At 33.4% G+C, this 24,880-nt stretch overlaps 1 protein-coding gene across 3 annotated transcripts in view; it reads right to left on the reverse strand.

Moving 5' to 3' along the window:
* Positions 1 to 24,880, reverse strand: part of EPHA3 (EPH receptor A3) — a 331,506-nt gene that overhangs the window by 25,765 nt on the left and 280,861 nt on the right. For all 3 annotated transcript variants that reach the window (XM_006215602.3, XM_072966918.1, XM_072966925.1), the window contains 2 exons: positions 16,727 to 16,788; positions 14,932 to 15,141 (listed from right to left, as the gene is read on the reverse strand). In XM_006215602.3, coding sequence (XP_006215664.1) covers positions 14,932 to 15,141; positions 16,727 to 16,788 — 272 coding nt within the window. The remainder of the gene's footprint in view (positions 1 to 14,931; positions 15,142 to 16,726; positions 16,789 to 24,880) is intronic.

The raw sequence follows: 24,880 nt of genomic DNA on the forward strand, positions 1-24,880 counted from the left end.
TTTTTAAAGAATCAAGTTAATTTATTTGTACCTGTCTAGTCCAAGTTTGGGTTTTAAGGAGTCAAGATTTCAAATATTATCCCTTAATTTTGACAGAAATAGAATTATACATTTGGCATTAAACAAAATCTACTCAAGATACCAAATGGAATCACTGGGCATATATTCTCTCCTTTTTTTTTTTTTTGGAGAACTCTGAGAATTAACAGCAGTCAAACAAATTGTATTCATGGGGCAAAGAAAAGATAACATTTTCAAATCTCAGCTGAATGTCTTCTCTCTGCTACAGACACTTTGCCCAGAAGCAAATTACTAAAAGCATAAAAATAGCCGAAGGAAAGAAGAAAAGTCCTTTCCATGTTGAAAATTTTGTATATATTTAGGAAATGTAAGGCACAGATACATGTCACCTTATTAAGATCTCTGGTTGAAGTAAGTATATAGGCATTAGGGAGAAAGAAACCCAATAGATTGGTGACAACCACGAACAAGAAGCCCAATTATTGTATTTTACTTCAACCAGGATTAAAATGATACCTGACAAAGCTGTTTCATCTTAAGTGCTTCATCCCTGATTTCCAGAGGAGACTATTGAGACTTTTTTTTTTTTCAGCAAAAAGATGTTTAAAGATTTATTTAGAAAAGGAAAAGCACATCTCCAAGAATGGGAGGCAGGCTGATTCAAGGGGGGAAAGCCTGCTGAGACTATTTTAATAAATTTTTTTTTTGTTTTCCTTTAATTTTTTAAGGAAAGACACAGCCACACGTACGTTTCAGCTTGGAAGGGGAGTCTTTTCATCAGGGGTTCTGGATACAGACATGAATGCCACTGGAGGGACTGCTGCCACGCCCGTCTCTTCAGTGGGAGCTTCGCTCTTACAGTCCTTGACTGAGACTTGTGCAGTGTGTTTTCTAACGCAGCACATAGTTACAGATTCAAGCAAATTATTTCCAGACCAATTTTCCAATCAAACGCTGTCTATTTGCTTTCACTGTGCAAATCTTGTTAAAACATTGTTTAATACCCACACACAAAAGAAGAAATATGTTTGGGAAAATGTATGGTAAATTATTTTAATCAAAACACATACATATTGAATTCTCCTCTCTTGCTGATATGTTTTGTAATTGCTGCAGCCTCACATACCACACACACAAGCACACACAATTGTTAGAATAGCAGCTTCAAAGTTTTCAATATAACAATTTTGAAACTCATTGGCTGATCTAATAATTCTTACATTATCTTTAACTTTGGACTAATTCTTAACAGAATATTCTGGCTTTGGCACAGTAGTCAACTGGGAAATGACAGAGAGCTTTCATTACAATATTTGTTAGCTTGAGAAGTGCAGGTCATGGCCTTATTCACTAGTTTGTCATCAAGGATTTTACTCTAAGCTTTGCTCTGGCTCCTAACTGCATCAAAGCTTGAGTTGTTGCTTTGCTTATAGGAAAGCATAAGGAAAGGGGAAATTTTGATTATTTTCCATTTGATTCCAAACTTATTATTCTGAACACATGAAAGGTAAATAAGTGGTATTCAATCAGCTCAACAATTAAATCAGTTTGCAAATTAAATGTTTCATGAACTTTCCTAGAACTTTTCACTGATCAACTTTTTAGTGTACTAGTCAATTTCTTAGTTGCTGGGCTCTGTTCTAGGTCACTGTTCAGTAAGTTCATATACTCAAAAGTAAATATGTTTATTTTAATTACAAATAGGAAACTCTTAATTCATATTTTCCCATATATCCATGCAACTCATTCTAAATGAACAACTGGGGCTAATTTGAACTCTTTATTTAGAAGAAAGTGTCAATGAGTAAGTGTTGTTTGCTTTTGCTCAATATTTCGTTCAAATCCCTAGATAATTAGCTTTTAACCCTAGAATTTTAACCCTGGAACATTTAGCTTTCTCATCAGATGACTTTCGTTATCTGCTTCCAGGTAGTGTTTTAGACTGATTGGTTTTGCTCTGAGAATGAAGTGATAATCATACATTCCAGACTCTCATCCTGCCCTTAGCCTGCCATCTTATAAATGACACCATCCATCACTGGAGAAGGAAGAGAATAAAGGTGATTGAGGATTATTCATTATTATTTAGGGAATTTTTTGTCATTGGCAATAGATTTATAATATACTTAAGGCAACTAATAAAGTGTCTAATCTTTGATAGAGTACTTAATAAATGTGTTGCCCTTTCTTTCATTCCAATTCCCTTCAAATGGAGAGCATATTTTTTAGCGCACTTGTATTATTTGCATAAAGAATTTATTAAATGAAGATGTAAGGGATAGCGTTTGTTGCTATTATTGCTAAAATTATATCAGAGTAAGAAGCATTATATAAAACATTTTCCATGATTGGCAAACAACAAGGAGTCACTCTAGCTTTAAGTGAGAAAAAAAATATTCATAGTATACACTTCATTTGAAATCAAACTGCGGGAAAGATTCCTTCTGAGCTCGTAATATTATTATAGAGACTGAGGAAGGGTGAGGGTACTTGTCATCACAAAATCTTTAAATTCAGTAGCTCCTGTCCCATACTTTGCCATAAATAAAATTAGTGTGCCCAGACTATAATTTGAAATCATAAGCCTATGAAAAGCTGAATAGATTACAAGGTGAAGATAGTGAGCAGAAGCCACACGGGCCTGTGTTCACTGCAGAGAGCAACTGTGTTGTTTAGATACTATATTGCAACTGTGCGGAGGAGGAACTCAGTGAATGTTCATTGACTTGCACTGAATTCCCTTTTCCCTAAATACATGCTATTCGTTTTCTGTGGGAGGCTTTTTTGTCTGCTTTCTGTAACTAGCACACTTCTTGGTTGAACATCCTGGTCAATTGTGAACTCATTGGTAGAACACATGAGGCTCTTCTAGGCCACTTCGGTAACTCCATTTTCTGTGATCCTTCAACTGCTTAATTATCCTGACTAGTCTGGGATGTCCAAAGAAGTAACTGCTTTTCCCCCTTCCTTTCTGCATACCCACAGTTTAAAACAGGAGTCTGACTTTTTAGCTCTCATATTTACAATACCTTGTTTCTTGGAGGAGTGTGTAGTTTTTCTTGAGAGAGAATACGATTAATTATTTTATAGACTTAGAGTAGTAGATTTTACTGAAGATCTATGATAATTTTGAGAATTAAAAAAACATACAGTTCATTTTTAGAAAACAATACATTAAATCTAATTTTTAGAATATATGTAAATACCAAATAAGAATGAGCTAATATCTAGCATAATAGTTTTTAAAAATCATATAATTTTCTAATATACTCTTCTTTCCCCTCATGCTATGACTTAATAATTCTATTAGTCTCATAATGATAGTAAGTATAAGAATCATTGATTATCAATTTTTGACAGTATCTATAAAATTATTAAAATATCTCATAGGATGGGATTATTGTATGGATTAAGCATTTCAGATTTTGCAGAATGCTATAAAGATTTTCATCTGACTCCATAAATAATATGCATTCTATATCAGTTGTCTCAATATGACTGTTGTAGATATTTTACCAATCTAAAAATACCACCAATAATTTAATAAATATTTTTAGTCTATACACATGAATGTTACTCCATTCCTTTGTAAGATGAAGATAAGTAAAATTTTAAAACATAAAAAAACTATGCATAAGTAAGACTCAAATGCTAGCTAAAAATAAGCTACTTATTCATGAGTTTACACCAATGACATTTTAATAAATGAAATCAAACATCAAAAATAAAGTAATCACGCTTAAAATTTAGAGCTTTGAGCAGAAAAGAATTATAAATTTCAAGTGTTAGATCAAAAGCAAATGAGAATGAAATTTAACAAGAATAAAAAGGTATAGTATTTGTTATGGTAAGTTTGATACCCCAAAGTTCAACATTCTAGGAGATTTGATGGCAGATTGTTAGTCTTTTGCATAATTTTCCACAAATGGCACTATATTCCACATTATTCCCTGCAACTTGCAGTCCAGTGTGGACTGAAGAATTATAAAGTACCGGAGAGAGAGATCTGATCCCTACTCATTTTTTATACACGTTGGGTAACTTTAGAACACGGTCTCTCTACAGTAGACATTTTAGACCAGATTAATTCTTTGCCATAGAGGCTATCCTGTGTATTGTAGTAAATTTAATAGCATCCCTGGCCTCTACTCATTAGCACCTTTCCAATTGTGACGGCCAAAATGTCTCAAGACAATATCAAATACCCACTGGGGAGCAGAATCACCCCTACTGGGTAACTATTGCTTTAGATGGTTGGTGACAAATCTTGATCAGCAGGGGAAAATAATTCAAATGAGGTCCAGGCTTTATCTGGATTATCTAGATTTTGTGTAGACAAAGGGGAATTAGTACTTTTTTGTATCTGTTTGTTTGTTTAACCATTAGCACACTTCCCATGGATATTTCATTTCTGTTCTAGTCTAGAAAAGTTCATCAGAGCTCATCTTCTGATACCTGGATTTTGGTGGATACACTAGTATCTCTTTGAGGTTTTTCCCTCTACTTTTTTGTTTTATTCATCTATGGCTGCAAAAACATAAATCTCCTTGGCATCGTGAGACCTTGGATAAGAGTCCTTGAGGGCTCAATTTGCTTCTGAAATAAGGGTGGAAGAAGAAGCTGAGGCCCATAAATTTTAATTTAGTCACACTTCACAACAAGGCTCTCCTCCTTCGAGCTGAGCATCTGTAGATCTAAGACTATCAAAATAAAATAAACTGAGCATACAAGAGTCTGACTCATTAAATTTCCCACAAGTAATGCACTGCAAAATTTATTCATACTTCTGCTTCCTATTGGACCACAAACATTCCTCTTTCTTCCCTGCCTCCCACCCCAACAAATTTAAGCCCATATTGCTTGACTTATTTTCTCTTCTCCTTCTTTTTCACACTCAGAAATTGCTTTTTAAGTTTATGAATGTGGTGGGGGGGCATTTAAAAATTTTAGATACTTTTCAAATACCTGCCAAACTTACCCTTCTATGGACTATCCAAAAATTTCGATTTGGCAGGACAAAATGGTGTCATCATTTGGCTTACTTCCCTCCTGCCACAGTAAAGCTATTCTAAGGCAACTGTTATTAGTGAGCTAAAACTTTGAAATCAGTTGGCAATTTAAATTTTGATTGGTAAAATGCTACTAGGCATTCAGAAAAATAAAGCACAAATAGTTACTACAAAAATAATTTATGAAGATACGCTTTTTACAATATTTTAACAGATCTTAAAATGAAGCATTTACTTAAGGTGGTCTCTAGATCCACATGTAAGCTCCCCAGATATTTGTGTATTTGGGAAAAGTTTCCAATTGCCTGGAGTGAGCCCAGATCCACAGTATATAGACTGTGTCTAAAGCTTCAATTGCAGTGGGACCTCCAGTCCAAACTTAACAGAATCAGAAGTTAATGCTTGTTCCTCGTATTCGCAATGCCAGACCCAGAGCCAGATCCCCCAGTTGCTGATTCCTTGTCTATGCACAGCTTAGTGACTGAGGGCGCAGGGGGATTTATGGTCACTTCTTGTTCCACTGGATTCTTAAGTTCAGTGAGAATTAGGAGTTGTCATCCCTAGGCTTAACTTTGACTGTACTATTTAATTTTTGCCAAGTTTCTTAGCCTCTCTGAAACTTGGATTGCAGTGCAGATATCTTATCATTCATAAGTTGAGGGTCATGGGAAACATAAAACTTGACTTTATGTTAAGTTTTATCATCTCTAACAGCTGTGCTAACTTATAAACCTTAGCGTTTTCAACTTTCCAATATCTATCTTGAACCTACATAAACATCAAGGATGCTGACATTTTTAATGTTAATTATTTTGGACTCTCAAAGATGATCCTAACTCTGGCCTAAACTGCATGTCTATTGGGTGTCATGTCTGGATTTACTTCCACAGAATTCTTATAGAAAAGTTAAAGGTGAATAAAACGGTGCAAGTAAAGGTACTAGGGATCCTCAGGGCAGAGGCATTACGTAATTGTTAAATTCTAATCCAGGATTTAAGTAGTCCAAAACCTGTTCACTTTGTCCAGAAACAGCAGTTCGAGTAGGAATCATACAGTAAACCTGTTCTTGGAAGATCCTGCAACTCAGTTCTCTAAGCTTAATGAATTTCGACAGTTTAAAGCAGACATCTGGCTAGAAGCCCTGAATTTTTCAGGTGCTTAATGAAGTCAGCTCATTTGCTATGGGTTAGGGGGCTTCAGGTCTTGATTCCTAAAGGAAAGGAGTGTAATTGCTGAAATCTCTGGACATTGAGGCATAGTATCTCATGTCTGCCCTAATTTTTCTCTAATTACATATACAAATCTCTCCCTACCGATTTAGGAAATGCTTTGTTGATCCCTAGTTCCCATTTGCCTGCCTGTGAGCTCTGTCAGGTCATACTTAGAGTGACAAAGGATTTTGGAGAGTTTATCTTAGTAAACCCTGAGTAATTGAGTGTTTAACCTGGAGGCAAATATTGGCTTCTCAGGTTGGAAGTGGGACTACAGAGATAAATCATTTGACTCAAGGATTTAGGATCTATCTATTGTCAGGAACTGAACTTCATTCACTGTAGACAACAGCACATGACAAGGTGAAGGGCAATCCAAGAGCACTCCCGGGGGAAGCATCTGTTCTGACTCCCCATAGTTCAAATCTAAAAGCCATCGAGAGAATTATGCCAGCAGATGTTGACTGACACACAAGACCAGAGACAGATGATCTCTCAGGTAGCAAGAGCCATTAATCTGGACCTTTGAAATTTTTCAACAGTATGTGAGATGCTTATAAATTTCTTAAAATATAGGAAAATCTTCACTTTGCCTTCTACGGTACTTTATGGCTATCCAGGAAATGAACTAGAAATAAACATCTCTTCTGTTACTTTCAGACTTAATGTAACACAATATAAATTAGCACCTGATGTATAATGTCTATCTTCAGCCAAAACAATGCAAAAATTTAGGGGTAACACTAAACATATATCCTAATGTGGGTCCAGTTCCTTTCAAAGTTCAAAGAGGCTTTAAATCTTAAACCTGTATTTTATATATACTCAATCTTTATTTCATTTTTTAAAAGGTTATAGAAATTCATCTCAAAGTCTGAATTTTTAGTACTCTGAACACAATTTTCCAGAAAAGCAATATTGATAAGTAAACAAGTCAGAGAGACCTATTCAATATAGCAAGAATACTATATATTTACAATACAAATAATGAAATAGAAGTAATGTTAGATTCATCCTAGTAATTAACCAAAACAAGTACATAACTTGAGTAAGCTTGGATTTATTAATATGATAATTTGAAAAATAAGGAAACACAAAATGGTAGGTTGAGAATCTCATAAATATTTGATGAAACAATTCTGACCAGACAGCATGGCAATGGTTCCCTTGTATGGCTATGTTTAGCAAAAATTGCTTGACATATTGGGGCAATTTCAGAGCAATGGCTAGAAAATAAAAGGTACAAAATCATGCGAGTGGACTTGAACCATGACATACAGAATTTTGGTTGAAAAGGGTCATAGGACAGGAATGATTCAAATTATTAGCTATTCCAGGCATCAAGCAGTAAGACTGGCTTAGGACATCATGGCTGCTATCCCTCCCCAAGCCGAGGTAGTCTGGGGCTGGTCATTGGCTTCAGGGCACACAGGAAAAGTTTTAGGCAGTGTGTCGTCACGTATTAGAAAATGTGGAATCTTCACAAGTCAACGGGAAATAACTTTAGGAAGTGATTTTTACTAAGCTTCCAGGGCTCACCAAAACTATAGACTGGACCAGTCACTATTCGCGTGGTGTTTAGTCTGAGTTATATCATTAAACCAAGTACATAATTTGTCTCCTTGTAAAGAGTGCCTGTTGGAATTAGAGAATTTTTTAAAATTATTTTATTAAATTGGATTATTGTTAAAGCAAAATGGATCTGGCTTATTAACCTCAATCTTTATGTTATTTACTCCTTCACTCTCACCAATTCTCTGCTCTCACATCATTTTATCAGAGAAACTCTCTGATCCTTCTAACTAGAATAGCAGCCCCCTCACACCGTCCACATTCCTCATCTTACTTCTCTGCCTTGCTGCACCTTTACCTGTTTGTTTATTATCTGAATCCCCACACTAGAATGTAAGCTCATGAGGCCAGGGGTTTGTTTTATTCACCTCTGGATCCTCCGGTCTTAGAACGGTGTCTTATAAGCATTGTAGGCACTCAAATATTTGTCGAATGAATAAATGAATGAATTACGGATACATTGTAGAGAAAACAGTTCCTGCTAGAGATTGTGTGTAAACGATTTACATAGAACATCCTCACTCCTGTGTTCCACTCCAAAATTTTAGCTGTGATTTTTCTCCACATAAATGTGGATGGATTATTTTCACATGGTAAAATGTTTATGCTACTTCTCTCTCTACAATGGGTGCCTAGAAAGTTACTAGAGCTCTCAATAACTTTGATGCAACATTAACTGAGGCTGTAAAATCTAGAATTTCCTGATTTTTGAATCTATACCTTTACTTTGTGAAGCTACAGATGTATTGGTACTGATTCTAAGAGAGTAGGAAATAAATTCGTGGTTGACATTATGTATTTTGGGTTCAAGCTTGAAATAAGTTACTATATGAAGGCTACTGATTAGATACTTATTTTTTTATTCATGTATAAATTATATATGGCATATATTACTCATCAAAATAATTTAATTATCTTTTTATATTACACCAGTTTGGGGTATGCATAATTTTTAGTCCTTGGGAATTCTACAGAACTAAGGCTCATGTTTTCTATTATTATATGTTTCTTAGAATGGAGTTATCCTGAACTGGAGTATTTAACTGCTTAGCTTTTAACTTCCTAGTTTAGCCACTCTTTTCTTCTTATCTTGCAAATGAAATGTGATAAGACAAAGCCGTACTAGAATACTTCTGGCATCAACTTGGCAGAGTCATAGAGAAAGAAAAATCAAATAAATTAAGTAAAATAAGAATTCTTTTTACTATCACTTAACACACAATGCCTGTGATAACTTCATTTGGTTTTATCTTCTAAAAATTAAATAGGTGTTAATTAGTTATAAAACAATGTGACACAAGACAGAACCTTTTCATGCAATGCAAAAATCCACTTGGTAATTACTCAGTATGCATCTTCAGGACAGAAATAAAAAGAAAAAAACCAGTAATGAAGAATATAACCAAGAACATATCATTTGGTTTTCACAAATTTCCCAAATGAGTTTGTGTGGTAATCATGCCCCTACAATGAATTTGGGGACTTGAGAATTGGATTGACTTTATATGACAAAGCATGTAAATTAGATAAAAGCCTATCTATTCTCTAACTTAATGCTGTTTAAAACAGCAGGTTGAGCACTGTCATCTTGGAGCTTTGGATTCCATGTATTTCAACATATGAATATAAGAATGTTCATATGCACAGATGTGTGCATGGACATCTAAAAATGCTAACTTGTCTAAAGTGGAATTTCATGAGGAGAAAGATTGAAAAATTATTCAGTGGAAAACAGTCTCACCAATAATACTATGTTTCTGTTCGAATAAAATAAAGCAAATTAGTAGTTCAGTGCAAAAAAAAATAGAAAACATGCCATAATTATACTTTGAAATATATTCACATTATGGGTAACCAAAAAGAGGTGATTCATATTTTGTTTGCTTTTCTCAACAACACAGATTTCCTGATGTTTTTAATTTGCGGAGTTAAATGCTCCAATCATATACGTCTCATTTGAAATCTAGGAGATTTCCAGGTGATTTGTATACCCATGGATTTGGTATGAAGCCACAGGTATGCTTTCAAGATATTTCTTCAAACATGTTAGATCAAATAATACTATATATCATATCATATTTTGTATAATTTAATAACTGCTCAAATATTTATTTAGTTTTTAAGGTATTTTTCCTTATAAAATATCTATAACAGTGATTCTCAAAGGGTCATACAAGCATTTCTGGGTGTCCTCAAGAGCATTTCAGGGAATCTGCAAGATTGAACTATTTTTACAATAATACTAAAACTTTATACCTTTCTCACTCTCAACATCTCATGAGTCATAAATTCTATAAAGATAACAGCATGCAAAATAATATTATATAATAAAAAGTGTCAATGTCTGGGATTTCTGTGTAACTCAATAGTGAGAAATCAAGAGAAATAACTAGAAGTGTGTATAGAAAAAATTTCTGATTTCCTCCTGAATATTCTTGTGGAAAAGATAAAACACCCAAAAAATGTCTATCACTATCTCTGCTGACCCTTTCCTTTCAGGCATACTCTGAGGATACAAGGAAGGAAAAGTTGTGGTACACTTAAGACACTATCAAAAGCAGCCCGGGAAAACGTCTAATAAATTGTTGAATAAGTTTTAAGACAAAGGATTTTCTCAACTCCTCAGATGTCCCCTCCAGCTTAAGAATTTTAAAATACAGAATTAGTTGATATAATTTCTATTCCGCTCTTCTACCTTAGCTGTTGACAACAGAGATGTTTTAAAAATGAGAACATCAGACACCCTGCATTCATTCAGGGGCATTGAATCAAGTGTCTCATGATTCCTTAGTGCAGTTACCCTCTACCTAAAGGCAACACCTTTCAGAGGAGCAATCGGAAAGGTTTAATATACTGAGGCACTGAATGCTAACTTCTGAAGTGTGTTGTGTGACTAAAGTAATATGACCAGTAAAGCAGATTAACAAGGATATGTTTATTCAAAAAAGAATGCCTTGGCACACTGTTTTAAAATGATAAATGTGTTTTTCTGAAATAACCATATCATAGCATGATAAATCAAATAAATAAAGTGGATGTCTAAGCTGAATAATACTGCTTTGGTTAGGAAAAAAAACACAGACTTTGCAACAAAACACTACTTTCCTTATTTATTAACTTTAAACTTATTGAGACCAGATATAAACTTATCTTAGTCAAGACTGCTTCCCAAAATACTATATGCTTAAACAATTTGGAGTGATGTGGTAGTTTTATTCACAATCTAGTTTTAGAGATAATTTCAAAAGAAGAGCTCCCAAAACATTTTGTGCACCAGCAATGTTCCTGAAGCTGTGCAGTGCTCCTGCAGGAATGTGCAGTGAGTACACGTTCCCAAAAAGACAACCTAGTATGGAAACACTCATGTAATTGTTTCAGTGTGCTTGTGTAAAAAACAAAACAGCAGACCTATTACTTTATAGCCATACCTCACATTTTAGGGTAAATTATAAAATTATTGTACCAAACAAGGTTTATTATGGGAAATTAAATCAACGGTATCTAAATTATTCTAGAAATGCAGACGCAAATTACAGCTTCTCAGAAGGAAGCCAGGACCTCCATGGGTATTTCAAGCAGTTCCAAGAAAATATAAGGATGAACACTGAAGAACTCTAACCAGCAATTTATTGGTCTTGAATGAGCTCATTGAGGTTCGTGTGGTTTTTAAGAATCTTCTGGGAATGAAACATAAATGCAAAGATTCTGTGCCACTTTTATTTCACAAATGCTAAAGAGGAACTTTGACATAGCCACACCATTCTTCTACTAAGGTTCAAGAAGTGATCTTGTGGACCCCTTTGTCCTGACAAAGTAGCAATCAGTATAAATGACGCTCTGAAAGTTAACCTGATATGGTCTCCAGAGAGCAGATAATCTAGGTTTGAATGAATCTTTCAATTTCCTACAAGAGAAATTGTTCCTTGCAGTATCCTGCTCCCCAAAATGTACCACTTGGGCATGTGAATTATTTTGAGCCAAAGGCAATCAAAGACTCTGCCAGTTTAAGAGAAGCTTCTGCCCCTCCCTTAACTACCTGGAAGAATTCAAATTGGCATGGAGGGGAGAGGAGGGTCCTTTTCTAGAATAGGAATTATTACCAGAGATAAATTTTATCTGAGTGGCCCACCTATACGGCAGGGCAAACATCTAATTACCCCACGTCTACTCTTATTATCAACATGAGAATTACCCTCCTCCCCTTTGAAGCCCCAAACCCCCTTTCCTACTCCTTAGCTCAAGATGGCATCTATCCATCATTTTACCTTTCTGTCTTTGACTCTCTCATGTACCTGAGATTCCCATCCATATGAAATTAAATTCGTTTTTCTCCTGTTAATCTGTTTCATGTTGATTTGATTATTAGACCAGCTAAAAGAAACTTTGAAGGGTAGAGAAAAATTATTTCTCCCCAATACCAGAAATCAAGGCTAGGATTGAGAACAAAGATGTTCTCAGTTTAAAATGGGACATAGAATAGAGAATAGAATGTGAATGAATTATTGGAAAATTTAGTATCTCAAATAAAGGCTTTTTTACCAAATACTTTTTATTAGAACTGGAAATATTTCTTGGATAAGGTAATTGTTGTAACAGAGATAATGCCAGCAAGAATATTTTTCATGGAATATGTTAAAAGCTCATATAGTAGCAGAAGGTTATGAAAAATATCTTTAAAATGCAGAGAGTAGCAGTGAGTAGAATAAAAAACATTCTCTTCCAAACAACAAATATATTATCGTATGTTGCATATGTTGCCTCCTGGGATGATAATTTAGTCATAAAAATAATGCCTAGCTGCAGTATGTTGGCTCACTAATTTTCCTGGAGATCAGAGAAGGAGCAATAAAAAGCACCATCAAGATATTTACCCATGGTTTGCAATTTTATCAAGTTTTCAGAGCTGAGTAGGCGTAGTCACCGTGCTAAATTTAATTCAACTAGCTGCAAGACATAACATTGTCTTCCATTTTTCTTGTTCTTAATCTAATGAACTGTGTTCTTAAGAACAGCAATCTTTTTATGCAGGACGCAGTTTTGAAAAATACATAGATTCATGAACAAAAGTAATCTACAGAGAATAACTGAAAAGGGCAAATGCGAACAAGGGTGGAAGTCATTGGGAGAGTTCCAACTCCTAAATCAACACATCTAGGGAAATCTCAGGGACACGGTGCTTCCGTCTTTCTGTGGTTCTATCACTGTGGCTTTTCCTGCAGATGGAACTCAGTCTGCAGGTTGAGATTTTTCACACAGTGTGATTTAGAAGCCACTGACAACTTTAGTTGTTAATAGAGTTATTGAGATCATTTCAGAAAAGAATGAGAATTTTTTTGTTGTTTCTTTGTTTGTTTTTTAATCAGGAATAAACTTTCAGAATTAAACAAGAAGAAAACAGCAGAAGTTGACTGTATTTTTTTTTAAAAACTGCCCAGTCTCTTGGATGGTGAGAGTATAGAGGAACAGCCTCCTTTACACAATGTCACTAAAAATGAAAAGTGGTAACAAACTATATGGAAAATTGTCAAGCGACTCATGTATCAAATCTTCACGTATCTGTCCACGTTTTGACTCACCAATTTTCATTCTAGAAATTTATCCTGAGGTGGTAATGACACCAAGACAGGAACTAAATATATCAAGATGTACATCAAAGTATTGCTAATAATATCAAAACATTGAAATTATACCCAATTAATAGTATATTTGCTGAATAAATTATATGAATAAAATGGAGTACCATATATTATTTAGTAATATTATAAAAAGAAAGTTTGATCATTTAGAAAAATCCAATATTTTATATTTCAGGTTAAAAAGGGCAGATTACAAAATAGTACTGAATTTATATATAAAGAAAATATTAGACTTATTAAGTAAAATTATTTTCTATATCAGTATATATAGTATGATCTTTTTAAAAACTATATTCAGAATTGAAATATATATGAAAATGCACAGAAAAATATGAAAAGATGAAATTAAATGTTAAAACTGGTTATCTTTAAGTAGTATCATTAGCAATGATTATTATATCTTCATTTCTTAAATTTTCTTCCATGCAAAAAAATTTCTTTAAAGAAATGTTATTTCAAAGAAATCTTGCCAACAAATATAGGAAGAAATAATCAAATGCATTTTGAATCAAAGGAATGCAAATGAAAATAATTAGATAAAATTCCTCACAATTAATAAGTAAATACTAAAAATAATGATAATATCTAGTTTTATTAGGAGCATGGTGAAATGTGCTTTTAAAGTAGACACAGATTAACACAGAAAATCTACTTTTAGGAGTATGTCAGGGAATCATTAGGCTCAAACAGTTATGAATGCAGATGTATTATTTACAAATTTGTAAAAAGTTCTTGAAAGACTAGATGTAATAATAATTTGTCCACTAGTTAAGGTTTGGTTAAAAATGACACAACTAGAAAATACAATATGGCAAATTGCTAAAAGTGAAAACAAAAATTGTTTATTGACAGTGAAATATATTCAAGAGGTATATTGCTAAGAAAAGAAACAGTACCCAATTTGTATTAAGAATAATTTTAATTATTTACTCATGCATATGTCTATGTATATAGGGATGCCAAAAAAGTTTGGAAGAATTGACTCACAAAGTCAAAAATATTCTCTGTGGGTGGCAAAATTACAGATGACTTTTCTCCTTTTTATGGCTTTGTTTTAAAATTTTTATAATGTAAACATGTGTTACTCATGTGAATATTAATTTTAACATGGTTTAAAATTATATCTAGTTGGATGCAGATACTGAGAATTTATCCCATCTGCTTCCTAACAGTGGCTCAACCATGATAAAAAGATGGATAAGCAGAGAAATACCAAGACTTCAGACATGTGTGAAACTTGCTGCCTTTTTTGGAGAATCATTAAACCAATGTATAGAATTTCAGAATTAATAACATTATTCACCTTATGAACAGTGACTATTTCCCCAGAATGTGTCACAATATTTTACTTTTAAAGGATAAGTTTCATTTGGGAAAAAATATAATTGACCAAGAATTTTGGCATATAATTTTTATTCATTTGCTAGTCAACATAATACAAAATGTTATACAAAGATAAAAGAAAAAAAATGAATTACTCACTCTTGTTGTGTAAGCAGCTTCTGGGTCATCTTCTAAAACACGTGAAAGTCCAAAATCAGAAACCTTACACACCAAATTACTGTTGATCAAGATGTTCCGAGCAGCAAGGTCTCGGTGAACGTAGCCCATGTCTGAGAGGTACTTCATGCCAGATGCTATCCCGCGAAGCATCCCTACCAGCTGGATAACTGTAAACTGGGCATCGTGTTTCTGAGAAGGATTTCAAATGTACAATTAAGATGTGTTGCTATTTCCTAAAGCCATATCTTGATTAAAATGTCACATACTGAATCATAACATGACTGATTATATACATTCTAGCTCTAAACACACCAGCCTAACAAGACGTGTGAATAAACGGATACAGGAGTAAAACAGAATAGCCTAGTAGCTGCATTACCAAACAGTTTGTAGCAAGAAGTAGCCTAATATTTGTTGAATTCAGGTTCAAAAGTAGAATTTTGTGGTCTTTAGATGACAAGCTCCTTCTCAGAAACTTTAAGGTTAAGAATAACAAAATGAAATGGTTCCTGTGGCTATTTTAGACTTTTATTTATTGGTTTGAATTGAATATTTATTCTTTCTTCTTGTTTTCCAGACATATTAATTGCCTTTAAATAAGGTAGACATTAAATATTCAATTATCATAATAAACAATTTGCTTAAAATTAGTCAAAAAGATTTACTGAATATTTCTTTTTCTACCCAACCCTGAATTGTATGTCATAAAACTGAAAGCAGCAAGAGACAAAGAGTCCTGGATTTAGAAAAGCTTCCAATCTACTTGTATTAAAATAGAAATATATGATTTATAAGATAGATAGACAGATAAATGCATCCATACATAGATACACAAAAATTAAAATTTCATGTCTAGGCAATACCTACACAAATGATAATTTTAAATGAATATTTATTATAATATTTTTAATTACTGGTTTGTAAAATACTTGCTTTTGAAATATGTTTGTGAAAATAATTGCTACTAAAATTTTTATTTGGCTTGTGAATATTAAAGTAAACAATATAACTTCTAATTCATAGAAAAACTAGAATTTTCCTCCATGATTATGAATTATACCATATATTTCATCAATCTATCTATCAGTTCCCATTTATATACTGTTGAAAGCACCATGAGGACAGGGTCTATTTTTTTTTTAATCCGTTGCAATGACTAATGATTGACAGACTTGTATTCCATAAAGCTTTTGAATTTCTTTGAATGTAATATTGTTGATATTATTAAAATATAAATTTTCTAAACGTAAACAACTGAAATGTACCCACATGTATATATATGTTATGATATATAAGTAATGATTTCTCTGGATTGAGAATACTTTGACATTACAGCACATGCTTAGCTTCTGAGTGGAAAATACTATATGAAAGATAGAGGTCTTCTATCTTATAATAAATGGAAGTTGCTTTATATAAAGAAAAGAATATTTTTATATCAATATTATTTATGTCTTACTTTAGAATTTTTAAATTTTTGTTTTAACCAATGTGAAACTTGTCAGTATAAAAAGGCTGAAGAAAATTGCACAAATTTGTTTTAAAAATATAAACCATCAACATTTGGATGCTGCAAGACAAAGATGAAATTTTACAGTCTTCCTCTTGCTATTCTGTACTAACAAGTTCAGTTTTCTTAAAACTGATTATCTAATTGTTTGGCACAATATTAGAGGTTGTATCAATCATTTTCAGTGATTCATTCCATCTTTATATACGTGTAGATAGTTAAAGATAAGGCAGAGATAGGTGAATGCATGTAAAATTTACTTACACGTAAGAAACTGTCCAAGGAACCATTCTCCATGTATTCTGTGATGATCATAACTGGTTTACCTAGATACATGGTAAATAATAAATGTATAACCATCAGCAGAGTTCAACAAATATGCAATGAACATATGCATTTTGATACACCTGATGAACTAAAAACTGAAAGTTTTCTCTGTCCTCCAAATCTACAAAGTTGCAATTAAAAACAAAACTAGCTTTCAATAGAAAACAAAAGCAAAAAAATAAAAAAGATGGAAGAAGATTGGTTTTCAGAACAAGGGCCCATATCCTATGATACCTAAATTGGCCTATTTGCATGGTTTTCCTTGAACACAAAATATGCCCCTTGCTTCACTCTAATTGCGTTTTAGCTGATTTGTAAAATCAAGTATTTCTGTCTTCAGGCACCAGACAGAGCCAGGAATTCCATAATCATTACAACTACTGCAGATATTTACAGCGCTACACGCTAGGTGTTTCTCCTGTGCCCATTAGTCAGCAGTAGGTAAATCAAAGTCCCTACCTTCATGGATACTATGTGCCAACCGGACAAAACAATTAAGACTAATAATTAAAACTTTTAAAATCTGTATTCAATTAGCACATTAAAAATGATAAAATCCATGTTATGTTTAAAGGGAAAATAAAATTAAAATTGCTATTGGTAGTAACTTGTAATAACCATTTTGGAAGTATGTGGCCTTAATTACTGGTAAACATTTAACAAGCATTTAAATGCATTTATACAGTACTTAGCGTATGCAGAATATTGGTGTTAATTATTTTATATATACTAACTTATTAATTATCATTTCCACTTTTTACATGAAAAAACTGATATATAGAAGGTAATAAACTTAACGTCACACAGCTAAGTTATAAAACCAGAAGTTGCAACCTGAATGTATTATGCCGTTACTTTTGGAAATGTACACTGAGGGAAACATTTAAAATATGAAAAAGCATTAGACGCAAAGACGCAAAAGTGTTAGGTATACTGATATATAGATCAACAAATAGAATAAATCTCCAACTACAGATAATAACTGAGGCAATTGTTGGGAATCAATTCTATGCATCATTCTGAATTGAAAGGATGACTGAAGAGGGTAGCACTTTCGACAATTGTTACAGTAAAATGTAACTACAGTTTCAAAGCCTACACAGATTACTACCCCATAATTCACTTCCTTTATTGTTGCTACAATATTGTTTTAACTATAAATCCATCATGTTACACAAAGAAAAAAAAATCATTCCTCTTCCAAGTCGAGAAGACCTGAGTTAAGACAAATCTTGACTGAGCAAGGTCAAAGACCTTGAACACATAATAGATTTTTAACAAACATCCCTGTGCACCTAACTGTAGAGCACACATAATTTCTTTTCCTCATGTGTTCCTTCTATTTTATGGTTCGTGTGCCATCCTGATGCCAGAAAATATATTTCTTTCCTTGTTTATTGTTTCATAGGTGAAAACTCTTAATTCATTTTGGTTATGAATTATAGCTTAGTTGCATGAACGTTATGTTTACTACATTTAGTACATGCATATATCCCAAGCTATATGTCTTATTATTAAGAGGTGAGAGAATTATTTAAATTCTATAAATTCTCAGATTTTCATATATGAAAAATCAATTGACACATCAATTCATTGTCCATTAGGACACTGATTAAGTTATATATTTTCAGTAACATATCAAATATACTATACACACACACACACACATATATGAAATTTAGTAACGTTTGAAAAGTCATTTTAGCCAAAACCTTGAGCCTACAGACTTGCTTCTTCAAAATTTTACCTAGGCTTTGACATGACAATGTTCAGGAAGAAAAAGGAAGATTCAACATTTCTTTGGAAACTTCTGTCTCTCCAGAACAGTAAATCAAATGTCTATGGATGGTCCTAGAAAACTAATCTGAAATAAAATGAATATACAAACAAATAAATAAATGAAACCCTGCCTATGCATGTTTTCCATAAATCACTCTACATTTCTATGTTTCTTCCTTAATACAATTCTTGGAAGACTAATATGCTAGAAAAACTCAATGCAGCACTTGAATGTAGTCACAGATACACAGCTTCGTTCAGCCAACTCTCAGTTACAGTGGCCATTTATCACGTTTATGTACTAACCAGACCTTTGCTTATCACTCTTTTCCTTATGGCTCGCAGCCTTATGACCATTTCATTTCTTGTTAGCATGTCTAGTAAAATGTTTGGCAAGGGAAATAAAAGTAGCTGGAAAATCAAACCAGTCAATTAAGCCAAAGCCCCATGACCATTCAGAAATCAGATCAGGCTGCATTTAGCTCTATAATTTACGTATTTGTAAACACATCAGTTAAGATGGGAAAGTCTGCAAATGTGCTTTGAATTAAGTTCAAAGATTCAGCAAACCCAGATGTACAGACAGAGTAAACAGAATAAAAACTATTCTACCTTGGAAAGCAGTATCCTCACTTACTTCTCCTTGTGACTTTGATTATGGTAAACAGGGTTAAAGGAAAAGAGACTTTGCAACAGTGGCGAGAACTAGTTCTAACATGTATTGAATGTGGTTGGAAATCATTTATAAAATTCCATCTCATCTGCACAGGATGCAGTGCATTCCTATCGAAGTCTCGTGTGCTCTTTCCTGTGTATTTTGAATTAGAAATGACATTACCAGCTTTTTTTAAGGGCCTATATTATTCACTGCCCTCAGAGATCCTTAAATACATCTGCTTATACAAACTGAAATCAATGAAATTATTGTTGTTTGGGCAAAATGAAAGTCCACCAAAAATCAGTAAAACAAAATGCGCAGTGGAGTTTTGCTTTTGTTCTTATATTGATTTAGGAGTATAGATAACATCATGATCTTTCATAATTAAAGGGTTAAGGGAAGCACACCAGTCTCTTACAATCAGTTAATTTCCCCAGTGGCTCAGAGATACTACTAATCATTTTATTTGCTGACAGAAGACACGTGATTCAAAATGTCTAAGAATTCCAGGTTCTGCGCTATCTGTTTCACCATAACCTTCTTAATCACATTTTCTATTAAAATAAGAGGGTGGGATAATGTGACAAACATATAGCCATGCTTGGAATCTATATTGCAATTATCAAATAAATGTTGGCCTTAGATGAAAATATTTTCATTCAAGCCTAAGTTATTTATCAAAGATTTAAATGCTACAAATTATTGAAATTTAACTCATTTCCAAAGGAAATGCTATTAACTCCTATTAAAGGTAATTTTGTCTTATAAACTGCCTTATTTTCAAGACACACACACTCTAATACACGAGTGTGATTTATAAAATTGAAACCTTTGACCTTGGCAGCAAGTATTCATTATTGGTATCATGTAATCAGAATCAGAGTGGAAGCAAAAAAAGCATAAACAGGAGAAGGAAAATGAAATAAAATTGACAAAATATGCCTTACTGTTCTCAGGAAAGAAGATTTGAATCACCTTGGATTAGAAAGAAAATGTTTCAGTTATAGATTACCGTGTGCTATAACTAACTGAGACAGAGAAATACTGGAATAGACTGAATTAGAGTATTTTACAGCAGGTTTCCCATTAAATCATATAAACATACAGAGCAATCTTTTGAAAATTCCATTTTAATCAAGACATTATTTATGTTAAGAACGATCCCTCTTCTGTCCACTAGTCAATGAGTTAATAACAGCAGGAGTCAACCTATTTTGTCTGTAGTTCTAAGTCCAGCACCTAAGAGAGCGCCAGTGAGAACCGGCCGTGTGGCGTCTACTGTCGCAGGCTGGGTAGGGACGCTCTCTCTCTTCGAATCAGCCTCAGAAGTGCTTTCTCCAACCCTTTTTTAACCAACTCTACTCTATGAATCTCAGCACAGGGAATACTTTATATGCAGTTGACTTTAAAAGTTTAAAATTTATTTACACTTAATTTGAAACAAAATTTAATACCTTAAAAGATAGGAACAATATTTCTACTCTTCTTTACTCTATTGAGAATAATACTCGAATGTGCCCAGTATGATTTTATAAGGAAGCTTGGTTAGTTTTCCTTTTCAAACTTTCTACATTTTATTTATTTTCTTGTCTAATTTCAAAACTTAAGACATTAGGTCTAATGATGAATTGAAATGGTAACAGCAGACTCCTAGTTTCTACTTTAAAAGAAATGCCTTCTTGGTTTCACTCCTGAGTATGATGTTTGCAGGCTTGTTTGTTGTAGTTTTGGGGGTGTTTATATACATTTATCAGGTGTACATATTTTCTAGGCATGATGTGTTAATAAATTTAAATTAAAATATTTATTTTTTACACCTATTGAGGTTGATTTTCTTTTCTATTAATTTTGTGGATTTCTTGAATGATTAAATATTAAACCAACTTTGCATTCTTGAAATAAACTAAACTTGACCATGATATAGTATCTTTTTTTAAAGCATTGCTAGTCATGGTTTCATAATTATTCCAGTGATACTGAATTTTTGCTCATGTGCTATACTCATCTTTTATTTTCCTTTCTGATGATGCTCTTGTATGGTTTGATATCAAGGTATCACTAGCTTCATGAGGTAGGGGTGTTTCTTATTCTCCCTCTTTGCAAGAATTTGTGTAAGACCAAAATTACTTAGACAATTATGAAACAAGGGTATATTTTTCTTCCTTTAGGAGAGTTATCGCAGATTTAAAGCAGCGCTCTATGAGAGGCAATCTTTGGACACATACAACTCATGCACTAAAATTTTGTAAACTGAATTTAATTTTTCAAAAATATCAAAACCTATCTTATCTGAATGACTGGGGGGAATACACAGCAACACATTCTTTTGTAACTCAACTGTGGCCAATTTAACAAAGAGAAGTGAGTGGACAATGTTGAGGAAATAAGGAAAGCTTTTTATACATGTAAAAATAGCATTCCCTGCCTTATTTTTTTCCTCTAGTTTATTGAGTAGAGATTTTCCTAGTTTGGTCGATAAGGGAACTTAAGAATTTTCAACTCATTTATCAAAATACAGTCATGAATGCACGATAACTTGTTTCATCAGAGTTTCTAAAATCTATCATAAACTATTTTTATAAATTAATGAAATATATATAACATATAGTGCCCATTAAAAATATGACATAGAGTGCAGTACCCTTGAGACAAGCGCAGAAGAAAAGTTTTAGAAAAAGGCAAACAAGAAATAGAACTAATTTGACATTGTTCACTAAAAAAATGACTTATTCCAGTAAGATTTCCACACCATATGTGCAGGAAATGTAAGCAAATGATTATCTTTTGGTGTACAGTGGACACCCACACCAATACAGAAATGCTTTCAGTATGAGAAATCCTCTAAAAATTCTGCCCATGACTTTCCTCAATAATACAAGGTTACAGTTAAATTGCATTTATTATTTTTTTAATTAAAAAAATCCATCCCTAAATAACAACAAAAAGCATATCAATCCCATCCAATATAATTCCTTCTATTTCACTAGGTGAAAAGTGACCAATGGAAAGTCTTCTTGGATGAAGCTGGAACATCCTTTGACTAATAGTGTGATGGCAGAAATATCAAACATTTGCTAAAAACAAGTTCCAACTTTTTGTACTTCAGCTAAAATTGACAACACATGTTAGTACCAAGTTCTGAGTAGGACTGTGACCCCAGCTTTCTGCTACTTTGAAGATCAGAGACTCTCTCACCTTCTCTTGTTTAAGACCATCAGGCTTAAAACATACCATTAAAATTGTTTATGGCTCAGTTCAAATAAATGAAAATATAATGACTGAAGAAAAGGCTTTCCCTAACTTGAAAATGATACATTATAATAGACCTAGTTTTTCAGAGCACATAATTAATAGCAATAATTTTAAAATTATCTTTGAGCAAAAAAGGAATTTTTCTGAAGAATTTTCTTCTATATCCCCAGATTAAGTGGTAAAATCTTCTCAAACTCAACCAGAAGTGGTAATTTGTATTTGCATAGTTCTAGTCCACCTAACAGTGTATTCCTATGGAATCTTATTTGACCTTACAAGGATGTGGAAACAGTCAAGCAGAACTGCTAATTCCATGTTACAAGTGGACAAAGTGAGTCTCTGGCAGTGTTCTGATTTGTCAGACATCTCCCAACCAGTAGAGCTGAGTCAGACTTTGATCTCTGAACCTTGGATTCGTAATCCAAGTGCCAGTATGCTCTCTTTTCTTCTTTCATTACAATTTGTTCACCAGCTCCATACCTCACAACTCTGATTGTGCACATGTGTGTGTATGTCTCTGAACGCTGCCAGGAGATTGTCTTAGTAGTCACAGAGTCTCAGGAAACAAAGAAAATAATAGAAGTTGATTAACTAACTCCTTTTGGTGACAAATTTGCCTCATTTATATCTTAAATGCAACACAGTAACTTTATTCTGACGCATTTCTAGTTCCTCTCAGATGTAACAGGGTGCGAGACTTCAAGCTTTTAAATATGCCACTAAAGGAGTTCAGAATCTAATTCTAGGCTTGCTACCCTATTATGTTTGCGATATATGAGATGGCTGAGATTTATATAGTCAGATTTGGCAGTCTCTTACATGATTACTTGACCAGGAGATACATCAAATTTAGAACTTTCACTCTAAGAATAAGGCAGTTGTAATCCATACTAGAATGTTACAGATTCGGCCTTGAACAGGACATTTACTGCATAATACCTGCGATTTTTAAAGGTCATTTATTTCTTAGTGCATTTTTTCCTGCATTTTGGTTTTGGGGTCTGTTTTATGGATTTCTTGGCCAAGTGACCATAATTCATATCAATTATTCCATATTTATATCTAAAAAAAATCTGCCACAATAATTATGGTTTAATATTGCCTGTCAATCAGTAAATAATTTTATGGGAAACAGCTAGCAAAGTAAAACAAGTTGTTTTCAATGACTCATAACACTGGAAACAAGAAACTCAACTCATGTTTGATAAACGATGATAGACTATCAGTCAGCTTAAATCTAAACCTAATATTTAGTTCGATAGTCACTGCTGTCTCATTTTTTCTTAGTCGTGGGGGTAGGAGAAGTTAGGTGGTAATTCTGTACACACTAAACTGCAGTCACTTTCTCCACCACTCCCTACGTGATGTAATCAGTCACACAACTGCACTGCTTTGAAATGTGCATTCAGTTTAATGAACCAACACCGAAGAGAGAACTATTCTTAGAAGACACTGTTGTCTTATTCATATTCAATCAATTAACCCATCAATTTTGTATTCATTAACATTGGTAAATTCAGCACCTCCTTTGATCCAGGTTCTGTTTAGTCACTGATTATCAAATAGCATGGTTTCTTGCCCCTAATGAGAGTTAACATTTTGTTTTAGGTGTTAAGGGTTATTATTTTCTCCAGAAAATGTTTGAAGCTTGATGGATGACCAAATTATTAGGGAAGATAAAAATTGAAGATACAAAAGAATTCATAGAATTCAAACATAAAAAGAAGAAAGCCCATTACGTCTGGGGTTGGGGACAGAGGTGAAAGCAACAGACTGGTTCCAACGCCATCTCCAGGACTTCCTACTTGGATACGTGACTTGCTTTTATCTAAGGTTACTGTTTGCTCAAATGTAAAATGGAATCACCATATCTAATTCACAGGGTAGTAATAAGAATAAGTAATGTTTATAATGCAATGCTTGGTCAACTGAAAAAGAAGAATTCTTGAAATTTGGGAATTTAAAGAAGAAAAGATACACAAGTATGAATGAGTTTCCTCTCCCAGTTGGGCTCAAGATCTGAAGGACAACCTCTCGGTAAGGATGACATGCAGAAGAATCAATGGTTAACTGACTATTAAAACCCCTGTGAGACACGATTCTATAATTCTATGGACATTCAGTAGGATATTCTATAAATATGATCTTGCACTGAAGGAACACATACTTACACCTCCAATCCTTAGTACCACTAACAATGTTTTTATGATTAATTTTTAAAAGCTAAAAAGATATTTTTCATCAGAAAATATTTTAGTGTTACTACTAATATGGCCTAATTTTTAGAAGTACAGAGGGAAAAAATATGCTTTACAAGACTTAATATGGACTTATACTTTATGGTTAAGTACTTCTACATTGTTAAGTTCTTAACCCCATTTATTATATTAAAAAACTCTAAA

The sequence above is a fragment of the Vicugna pacos genome, chromosome 1 (genome assembly GCF_048564905.1).
Source record: "Vicugna pacos chromosome 1, VicPac4, whole genome shotgun sequence".
In the NCBI taxonomy this organism is placed as follows: Eukaryota; Metazoa; Chordata; class Mammalia; order Artiodactyla; family Camelidae; genus Vicugna; species Vicugna pacos.